We start from the raw sequence: 11,219 nt of genomic DNA, 5'->3' as shown, positions 1-11,219 counted from the left end.
GCACATGGACTACAACATTACATTAACAACAAATGGAATCAGAAAACAATTTTTTTTTATCACACTTTAAGCCATAGAAAATAAAGCTTTTGAGATATTGCTTAACATTATTCAACAAATCTGACAGTCATGTATTATATTATCCAGAGTCAAATGTTAATACAACTTAAATCAGTCACATGTGCGTGACTGTTTATCATGAGGTAACTTCTATGAATATATTTATCCTGTGTGTTTTGTTTTTGAGTAATGTTTTACATATCTAAAAATGTGCCATGCATTAAAGAAAGAAATCTGGAAATTTAAACATTCAGAATTTTCCAAACAAAATTGTACATGATTTTTTTTATTTATTTATTATTATTTATTGGTTGTTTTCTTAGCTGGGCTGAGATCTGTTACAGGAATTTGATGTGTCACTTCTCTTGCACCCCTTGGATTAATGATAGCTACATTGACACCTAGTGGTAAAAGAAAGTAGTTGACATTTATTTCCAACTGGAAGTTGACCTATCATGACCATAGGTCATGAATGGTTGCACCTCTTCATCTGCCTTTGATGTGGGTTGCTGTGGTTACTGTGTTGGGGAAATTCATCAGCCTTTCATAAGTGCAAGAGAGATAGTACACGGTGTTCCAATTGATAATGAATGGGGAACAAGCGGAGAGCTGCAAGAGCAGAAAAAAATTGAATGCAATGTATGAATCCTTTTCAGGTTACTTTTTTGTAAAGTGAGAAAGAACTGGAATTCAGAAGGAGGCAGTGTCTGCCAACTGACGTAAAAGACCACCAGCACTAACCGACATTTACAGATGTCCCAGTGGTAAGGGGCCCACTGAACATAGGCACGCCCTGACATACTCTGTGCAGTCATTGCTGAACATGTGTCAAACTCATTAATTCTTGATTACCTTACATATGCTCATAACACAGTATATACATATGCCTGACAGGTCAGAAAGTATGGAAGCATATGGCTGCCATGCCAGAAAACCAGTATCACATAATAACGTGAAAGGTTTCACATTAAAACAACGTTGTAACAAATTAAATAATCTCACACTGAGGTGAAATGTTTCACGTTATGGATTATCTCATTATAATGTGCTTAGTTTCACATTATGATAAATTATCTCATTATTATGAGCCTGCTCCAGCTCAGTATCAGCAGAATCTCACCATTATGTATCCCCCCCAGGATGAAGTACAGTGGTGCAGTAATGGAATAGTTTGTTCTTCCGAAAGGATCACATTTTGAGGTACTAAACTTTAGTGAAAACTGTCGAAAATTGGCATGAAGACTAGAACTGGAAAATGTTTATAAAATAAACTTTTCACTTTCATATGTGTGAGACAGAACGCTGCTTTATTTAAATGTTGCTGAAGGGGGATGGCACTAACTAGACCTGGCAACCAGTGTGAGAAGCCACGGTATGGTAGCCACAGTTAGCCGCAGCCCTTTACTGCATCTGTAAGTTGACGCCATCATATCATACCGGGCTAAATGTTAACCTAGCTCCCAAGTCAGTCTGCCGTTGTGTCCGCGTAGGTGAAGTTACTGAGACCGTTCAAACCTCTGTCTTTGTGCCGAGTTCGTCCGAGCGGTTGTGTTGTTATTTAACAAGTTAATGTGTTTAGGATGTTGTTATTTTGTGTAGTTTCCTCATTAGCGGAACTGGAGTCTTGAGAAGCAGCGAGGGGCGGTGGGCTGCTAAATCTGATACCGAACCGAGTAGATCGTTTGCTAGTTAGCACGCAAACCCGAGAATATAACCACTGAAAAGGGATTATAAACTAACGATTTTGTTTGTGAGTTAAATGCTCGCCGGCGGTGTCAGCTCTTACGCCCTGTCGTTTCACTCGTTACGCACCTCAGCTAAGGAGCTAGCTGCGTCACGGAGATAGCAGCGACTCTGCCGAGAAAAGGAGATTTTTAGCCCAGCTGAGCAAAGTGACCACCCAGGAAAGGTCTGCCTCTGTGGGAGTCTGATACACTGGAGCTGGCATCGTCACATTTGCCATATTTAACACGTACGTGTAATTTCTGCTCACATTTGAGATAATTGTCATAATGGCCTTTCCTGCACAGTGCTAAATCAGCTAACTTCTTTTGCAAAGTTACTCTTATGCACCCTTGTTAGCCAGCTAAAGCTAACAAGTGCATGCATTGTTCGGCTATATTTTACGTGTGTCTAATTTTATAGTTATAGGCATTTGACGAGCGGCCTGTGGTGCTCACGTTGCGTGTTTTATTGTAAATCACACAGCAGGCGGTTGTGCCTGACAACAGAGAGGGAGAGAATGTCTGAGGGAGAAAACAAGCAGGCCCCGGACTCTGCCCAGGAGGCGAAGCCGGAGCCTGGGGCTGTTACACCGGCGGGTCAAGGAGTGACATCGGTCTCTCCCCCTGTGTCCATGGTGACACAGCCTCCAGCTACTGCTGCCACAGAGGATGAGGAAGAGGAGAGCGAGGATGAGTCAGAGATTTTAGAGGAGAGTCCGTGTGGACGCTGGCAGAAACGCAGAGAAGAGGTAAGGGCGTGTGTCTGCACAGATGTACCTTTGTTGAAAATGTAGTTATTTGGAAAAGGGGTCATGTTTGCAAAGTCCGTGTGTTACATGCAACATTCAAGACAGCGTTTAACGTGCTGCCTGTTTTGAGAGAATGTTAGGAGATGTGGATCACGGTTTACAAGATGTTTTACTCTGAGTGGGTATAAAAGTGGGCGTTGTCTCCTGGTTGCAAAACAAACTTCTGCTGTAAAATCTCAAGATGTGCAGTTTTACTGGTGCCATGACAGTTTTTGAAACTGAAAATTCAAGACACTCACTGTCAGTCATACAATGTCTACGCATGTGTCATTTTTTATCATCTGTTTTCCTGTAAATGGGAACATAACATACACAACTGACATTCTACTGAAGAAGACATGAAACCAATGAGTGACACCATCAACTCCTGAGGGAAATGTTTATTGACGTTGTAAACTGAGTAGTAGGCTCATTTTCTCATAGATTTCAATTTAAACTGAATTATTTTTGCAGTCACCCCCTTGTGGTCAACTACTGCTTCCTATGCTTCACTTTTCAAACTGAAAAGTCCATTTCATTTAAACAATCTATGGTTTTGTTTGAATGGGATCAGTAGAACGTCCAACTGGAAGAAGCAAAATGAAACCAAAATAAAATTCTTGCCTTCAACCATGTTAAAAATACATGTTTGAATGTATAATCCAAACACCTGTTCTGCCAAATCATCGTGACACAGCATCTGTGTTGTTGGTGCCTAAGGAAAGTGCTGTGTGACAGCATGGTAGGTTAAGAATCTCTCAAACTATAGCAACAAGTATCAGTGCTATTCCTGGGCCTTATACAACAGTTTTTCTCTGCTGACCCCTGTCCACATGCCGTTAAGTGTATAAGTATCTCATATACTCCGACCTCCAAAACTAAAAATCATAAGTGTAAGTCTAGATACGAATTATGCAATGTGTTATTTTCCTCATGAAGGTGAATCAGCGTAACGTCCCAGGGATCGACAATGCTTACTTGGCCATGGACACAGAGGAAGGAGTCGAGGTGGTGTGGAATGAGGTTATGTTCTCAGAGAGGAAGAATTTCAAACTACAAGAGGTGAGTGCATGGTTGGAGCAAAAAGACTTTTCTCCCTTACACATACAGACACTGATGCACGCACACACTCACAGAGAAACATTTGTACCCTCATACTCATATATATCATTTTGACATGTGACTATGCATACAGCCTGCATATGTGTGACCACATGTAGTCACAAGAGAAGCATCTAGGATGCATTTTATACCAGGTGTCAACATTCATACTTAATGTTGCCCACTTGAGGTCGGAACTCTCAGGATGGATGTCTAAACTTGGCGTAAGACATGTTTGAAGCATTTGTATAGTGCAGTACCATCTTTACATACAAGCTAATAAGGTGTGATAAGACGAGGGTGTTTATATCTGCCAGGAATTAAATATCTAGACATGGCATTTAGCACTGTTTTTGATTGGTGTTTTTTTTTGGTGTGATCTTACAGAGTGGAGGCCTTCCTTTTTTTCATTTCCCCAGTGGCTATAAGCTGCTTTGACTAGTGGTCAGACTTGTTGCTGCCAGCAGCACAGCAAAGAACACACTGTACTAAAGTAGTTGCAGGAACAGCTTTACGAAATGTGAAGGGGAAGGTGTAAGCAGGCATTTATCCCGATGGCTTTGCTTAATTTGGAGGCAGTTTATACCTGTTTTTTTACAATCTGCTTGGTTGTTTTGAACATAATCTCTGTTGCACTCTTGTAAAAAAAATAAATAAACTTGTTGTTAAGATGCATACCACATCACTGTAATCTTAATGGACTGATCTCTGCCTGAGGAACGTCTGTCTCTAATTCTGTTAAAACTGCTTGTAATGTCTGTGGGTGTGAGGTATGTAACATGTTGTTTGAGCTGCCCACGTACCATTTACACAACTAGATGTCCAGTTTCCCTAGCTAGAATTTGCATAGTGTTATACTTCAATGTTAAAACATAGAATGAAAACACTTACTGGCCACTTCTTTAGGTAGGCGTGCCTAATAAAGTGCCTAGTGTGGTCTCCTTCAGCTGCCCATCTGCTTTAAGGGTCAGCATGATGTGCTTTCAGAGATGGTCTTCTGCACACCTTTGTTGTAACCAGTGGTTATTAGAGTTATTACCTCCTTTCTACCATCTCAAACTACTCTGACTTTCCTCCTCTGACCTCTGGCTTTATTGTCTAGAGACTGAGCTGCTTCTCCATTATTTGAAGGCATTGTCCAGTTTTGGTGATTATCTCACTGGACCTTTGGCCAAACAGCCTCTTTTCCTGTGTTGATAACCGTCTCAAATAAAAAAAAATCAAGTCAGTTTATCTCAGTTTGACAAATTTAACAACACAAAGAGTCAGTGGACACAACCGTAGTATATTCTACAGGTATGAGGTATTATGTATTAATGAGGAGTTTCTTCTGTGTATTTTTTTTGTTTTTTTCAGGAAAAGGTTAAAGCAGTGTTTGACAATTTGATCCAGTTGGAGCATTTAAACATTGTAAAGTTCCACAAATACTGGGCAGATGTTAAAGAGAATAGAGCAAGGGTAAGGAATAATCTCTTCATTTATATTCATCTAAAGAACAGTGTCAAGATCTTTTTTGCCTAACATTTTCCACTGTTTTGCCTTTTTTTGTCTGCAGGTCATTTTCATCACAGAATACATGTCCTCGGGAAGTCTCAAACAGTTTTTGAAAAAGACTAAGAAAAACCACAAGACCATGAATGAAAAGGTGTGAATGTGAAAGTTTTAAATGCATTTCTTTGGAAATTATGCCGCCACATTCTGTTAAGCTTGTTGTCTCTTGCACAATATAACAGGTTAATTTTTTTTATACAGGCCTGGAAACGCTGGTGCACACAAATACTGTCTGCTCTCAGGTATGCTCAAGGGAAGATTTTGTTTTAGTCATCTGCATTGTATATTATTTGCACATAATTACCTACTTTACGTTGTGACAGTTACATGAAATGATGTTCTCATTCTCTCATGTCTCCAGCTACCTGCACTCCTGTGAACCTCCCATCATTCATGGCAACCTGACCTGTGACACCATCTTTATTCAGCACAACGGCCTAATCAAGATTGGCTCAGGTAGGCCTCACAGATCATTTGGGGACATTTGAGGGCAAGTGAATGGAATGATTTGGGCTGTATGAGAGCAGCACATTGAATTGAATTAAAACATATGGCTGAAACATGTCTGAGGATAAGGGACCTCCTGGGCTCTCACAGGTCCACATAGAAAGCACCAGTGTACAAACTAGGGCAAGGATTAATAGATTACTAAATGAATCACCAATTGGTTTCATAAGTTTCAGCTTCTTTAATGTGACAACATCATCATAACAACACTTAAAGTGTTGAAATATATTTGCTCACATGCAGACACCAAACGATCCTGAACACAAACACACATGAACTCAGTCTAGGATGCATAAAAGCCCGTCTTCCCAGGTGACGTCCTCCGACATAGCCAGTGTTGACTCACGCATTGGTCAATGTAGTACTAATACCGATAAAATCTCATAGAATGGATGTTAATACCAGGTCTGAACAGGCTGTAGGATAAACCAGTATTTTACTACAAATTTATGTCTACAATGCGTCATGAGAATGATAACTGTTATCTCTTGTCAGTGAAAGTCTTGTTTTATTATGTTTTAGTTGCTCCGGACACCATTAACAACCATGTGAAAACCTGTCGGGAAGAAAAGAAAAGCCTTCACTTCTTTGCTCCAGAATATGGAGGTAAGATTCTTACCGGTGGATTCTTTTTCTCAAGTACAGTTGCCGTGTGCGTTGGTGTTTCTGTTATGTTGATCAGCCAGTGTTTGTTCTCTTTCAGCTGATGCCAACGTTACCACAGCCGTGGATATCTATTCATTTGGAATGTGCGCCTTAGAGGTGAGAGGAAATCATCTTTGTCTCTGAGCTGTTGAGTCACGAGCACGATCGCCCTCTCCTTTATTTGTTTTGTCCTTTTTCTGCAATAAGATTGTGGTCAGTAATGCAGCAGTGGTGTATGTATCACTGCATTCCTAACAAGTCAATGCATTCACCTGTCACAGAAATAGTTAAAGATGTCGGTTAGCTTGGTATTTTTTTTAAGAAAATGTATTTATCTTATTTCTGAATAATCTTTAACGTTTCATCTCTTCCTCAGATGGCTGTGTTGGAAATCCAGAGTAATGGAGATTCGTCTTATGTGTCCCAAGAAGCCATAAACAGTGCCATTCAGTCCTTAGAGGACCCATTGCAACGGGTGAGCAGAAAGAAATGACTGGAAGGGACACTGATGACCTTGAGTAGTTTTTTAAACGTAATATTAATTTTCTTACATTTTTTAACCCAGGAATTTATCCAGAAATGTCTGAAGATGGATCCCAGTCAGCGACCCACAGCTAAGGAGCTGTTATTTCACCAAGCCTTGTTTGAGGTGCCCTTACTTAAGCTTCTGGCTGCACACTGCATCGTTAGCCACCAGCGTGAGTAACAAATATACACATCTATCAAATGGTTTATTACAATACAATAATGGTAGATTTACTGTAAAAATACCGGTGGTCTTCTTTGGTATAATCCATGATACAAGTGCAGCTGTGAAGTCATCTGTTGCGACATTGACCAAACTCTTTTGTGTCGGATTTCAGTCAAACGTGCACCATCACAGAAGTAGTGATTAATGTCTAATTAAAGTCTCGCGTTTACTTGTAGATATGATTCCAGAAAATGCTTTAGAGGAAATGACAAAGAAAATGGACCCCAACTTGGTGATTGTCGAGGCCAAGGAAGGAGTTCAGATGAAGTAAGTTGCCACTGCCAGTCATTGGTAGATGGAAACTACACACATGTTGTACAATGTTGATCTAATGTGAGTGACTATTTGTCATCCTGTTCTGTTTTATAATTTCTGACCCTGTATTCAGTGTTAATTACAGTTTGTGCTCTGTTTCAGACTCTCTCAGTTTCCTGCCCTTGAGCTGGACAAGTTCCTAGAAGACGTAAGGTAAGGAAAATAAGAAATTAGACATGCTCGTCCTCTACTGAAACATCCCGAAATGTTATTTTGCAGATGCATATGTATCGTAAGCTTTCTTCCTTGGCAGCCTCTAGTCAGCATCTTCAAAGAGTTGAAACCTTTTCCTGTTTGATTTATCAGGAATGGAATCTACCCTCTCACTGCGTTTGGGGTACCGTGCCCACAACAACCTCAGCAGGAGGCGGTGAAGTCTCCTATAGTGCCCCCTTCTGTCAAAACCCCAACACCTGAACCTGCAGAGCTAGAGACCAGGAAGGTAGTAATTTAAACATTTTAAATCATTTTAAACCTTCTCCCATCACAACATAACACTGTATAAACAATCGTAATAAGCCGTTTTCAGTCATGCTTCGTGTGCTCATGTGCCAGGTCGTTCAGATGCAGTGTAATATTGAGCCTGTTGACGAAGGCGCCAAGCACCATGTAAGTCATGACTCTGTGACCTCTCACCTCTAAGCAGTACTGTCTTGTGAATCAAAGTGCTTCACTGTTTGTTTGTTTTTTTTAAACAACGTTGTCGTTCTTCTCTCTTCAGCTGACCTTGCTGTTGAAACTTGAGGATAAACTGAACAGGCACTTGAGCTGTGATTTGTTACCAAGTGGGTATTCCTGTAAGATCACCTCCTAAATGCTATGCACACACACAAACACACACTGGGTTTGCTATAATTTTGAACTTTATTAGATAAGTCAGTTTGTTGTCTTCCTCGACTGCAGTGAGCTATGTGTAGAAAAGCCGCTAAATCCGACACCACATGGGAAGTTGTTTATCAAAACTTTGTCTGACAGCGCCGCAAATTCTCAGTTTTAAAAATTGTATTTAAAACTGCTCTTAAAAAGTCATAAATTTAACTCCCTCTGTCCCTGACCGGTTGTGTCCAGATGAGAATGTGCAGGAGTTGGCCGTGGAGCTTGTCCAGCTGGGATTTATCAGCGAGGTAGATATAGCGTTCATCACCACGACCCGTCTGTGAACTCGACACTTTTAACTGTCGTCTGAACAGAGATAACAAACAACAAGATAAGTCTGACCCCGCCATGTCTTCCATTTCAGGGCGATCAGCCGCGACTCACGTCCGTTCTTGAAGAGGCCTTTTCCAAGTACTACAGTCGGAACGGCTCTCTGAATCCGGTGACCGTTTCCTCATAGCAGTGGACTCGCCAGGTCGTCTTTTCATCCCTCCTCGTCCTCTACAGCAGGACTAGCTTTTTGCTTCAATACTGAGTTGCAGGAAAGCTTTACAAGGACAGAGGAGGAAGCCTCGATCTGACTGCAGACCCTGCAGCCTGTCCTTGTGGGAATCTTCTGGTGGGAAAAATTGCCACTAAGTGGTTTTTCGCTTTCTATTTTTTCATCTTTTTTTTGATTTTCCCCTCCCACCTTTTACAGCCATCTGCTTCTCTTTTAAGAGGAAAACTGAATTGGAACTTTAGGAAAATACAAATGTTTTTGTTTTTTTGGCTTATTTCTTTCATTCATTTCGGAGTAGAGACAGAATGTTAGAATAAGCCAAAGAAAAGAGGATAGCAACCGTATTTCCCTCAAGTCAGTGTTAAAAAGTGTATTTTAAACATTTTTACATAAGATTCTTTAATAGTCGTCTGTATGAAATGAAAACTAGTTGTCCCAGCATACTGAGGTGTATGTATAATGGTGTTGTACGGTTACGTCTGGTTGTTTGGTCGCTCTCACTTTCTCTTGAGGCACCGTTCTACGTGTTACTGGTTTGTCCGAGAATCAAATGCATCGAGCTCCTAATGCAACACACGCGATCGGGTTTTAACTTCAGCTGCAACACAAATCTGAAGAGATACAGAGAAAATATTAAAAATCCATCTATTTATTTGTGCATCTTTTCTTGTGTGTGTGCGCGCGTGCTGTACTTGGTGTGCAGCACAAAGGCTGGTGGCTGTTTAAATGTGTGCTTTTGTTTGTTGTCCTCCTCTAAAGCCATGCTGTTATTTTCTACAAAGGAATTGTCAACCGTGGCCCAACTGTTACTTATCCATTGCAGCACTTCTCGACTGCAGCTCGGTCTGTGTTTAGGCGGCACTTCTTTCTGGAGAGGTTGGTTCTTACACGCATACGGAGATGCGTTTGACGGTTAATCACATGATCTGTGAAGAGTGTTTTTGAAGCATGATAGCTCTTCTGTCGAACTGGGAAACTGATGTATGTGTACAGTTGCTTCCAGAGTTGATTTTTTTTTTTGTTTCTTTAATGTCTCATGTATTATAAGCAGTGATGGTGATCGATCCCTGTAAAGTATGATGCCGAGAGAGAGAGAGAGACTTATGTCTGCTGAGGCCATTAACGTTTAGATTTGTTGTCTCTGAAGTGTTTGTTTCCTTCGTAGTGGAGGTATTCTGCTTGCTAAAACCACTTACAACTCCGTATCTGGCTCACACAGATGTTTTCTGTTACCCGTTTGATGATCTCTCTCTGCTAGTTTGCACTACTGTAGACTTTTATATCTTGTTGGAAACGTCCCGTGGCCTCTGTCTCCTTCACACCAACGGAAAAGGCGCGATGATTTGGAAATGGCGGCGTCGGTGGTGTCAGACACTGATCAAGTCCCGCCTACTTTATGCTGTGACTACCTATTTATTAGGGTCTGTTCTCTGTAGATATTGTGGGATACACGTGCAGGAGAAGCCTGGCATGCTTGTAACCATCTTGTACACTGTATGCTGGACACTGTGCTCTGTTTCTGCTACCCATTTCCCCCCCCACCCCTTTTTCACCTCCTGAAATAAAAAAAAAATTACTCTATCAGCACTTAAAAGTCGTCGTTTGCTGTCGTCTTGTGTGTGTATCACAATTTCATGGCTGTCGGATTAAGAACCACGGATTTAACTTTATGCTGAAATGTCATTTCACTGTCAAAGCAAAGACCATGGTAGATTTCAATAGCTAAAACGTTTAAATAACAAGAATCACTTATGAATAGTTCCAAAATTAGATTGTACTGTTAGAAATAAACCTGGACTTTATACACAACACAATATACTAGCTAGTCATGAATGTGTTAGTGTGATATCAGTGTTTGAACCGTTGGCTCCATTCAGTCTGGACAAGTAACACAGATACTTGTCACATTCTGTGTGTGTCTGTAGTTGGCTGTGAGGACAAGTGTGTGCGTGTGTGTCTATATGTAAGAAAATATTCTTTATCACTTAAATATCTTGCGTTTTCACCTCTTTCACTATGAAACGGTCAAAAAGTGAACATGAGGCTCCACATAATGCAGAATTTAAATATTAAAGGGGCACAGGAAGTAAGGGTTAAAAACTATTAAACTAAATGTGTGACACTATAATATACTAAGACACGGACACACAAATGAGAGAATCCACTTGTTTCAATTGTTTATACAAAACCCAATCCTGGTTTTACAGGAGCATGACCTCGACCCTTCGGAGCATCACCGACTGAATTAACAATGACTCGATCAAAATGTTAAGAAACTTGTAGCCCTTGTGCAAGTATATCCACGTACATACTTTAAGTCACAATGTGTGCTCGGATAATAGTCGGGTAAAACACATTTCATGCTGACAAACACGTTGCCGTACAAAATTACAGCAGTA

At 40.7% G+C, this 11,219-nt stretch overlaps 1 protein-coding gene across 2 annotated transcripts; it reads left to right on the top strand.

The window, feature by feature from the left end:
- Nucleotides 1-1,447: 1,447 nt before the first annotated feature.
- nrbp1 (nuclear receptor binding protein 1) lies at nt 1,448-10,401 on the top strand. Of its 2 annotated transcripts, none has more exons than XM_044049761.1 (18): nt 1,448-2,032; nt 2,269-2,533; nt 3,512-3,634; nt 5,030-5,131; nt 5,229-5,318; nt 5,426-5,466; nt 5,586-5,680; nt 6,254-6,337; nt 6,435-6,493; nt 6,753-6,851; nt 6,942-7,074; nt 7,304-7,394; nt 7,545-7,595; nt 7,749-7,884; nt 7,998-8,051; nt 8,164-8,227; nt 8,511-8,566; nt 8,683-10,401. In XM_044049761.1, the coding sequence occupies exons 2-18, from the start codon at nt 2,303-2,305 to the stop codon at nt 8,776-8,778; spliced, it is 1,605 nt and encodes a 534-aa protein (XP_043905696.1). In that variant the 5' UTR covers nt 1,448-2,032; nt 2,269-2,302; the 3' UTR covers nt 8,779-10,401. The 2 variants fall into 2 exon arrangements, with proteins under 2 accessions (XP_043905696.1, XP_043905695.1); XM_044049760.1 differs by having other exon boundaries at nt 8,164-8,239.
- Nucleotides 10,402-11,219: the final 818 nt, after the last annotated feature.

This window comes from Solea senegalensis, linkage group LG17 (assembly GCF_019176455.1).
Source record: "Solea senegalensis isolate Sse05_10M linkage group LG17, IFAPA_SoseM_1, whole genome shotgun sequence".
Classification (NCBI taxonomy): domain Eukaryota; kingdom Metazoa; phylum Chordata; class Actinopteri; order Pleuronectiformes; family Soleidae; genus Solea; species Solea senegalensis.
Note: the sequence above shows the minus strand (reverse complement) of the source record. Positions and strands in the feature narration are given on the sequence as shown.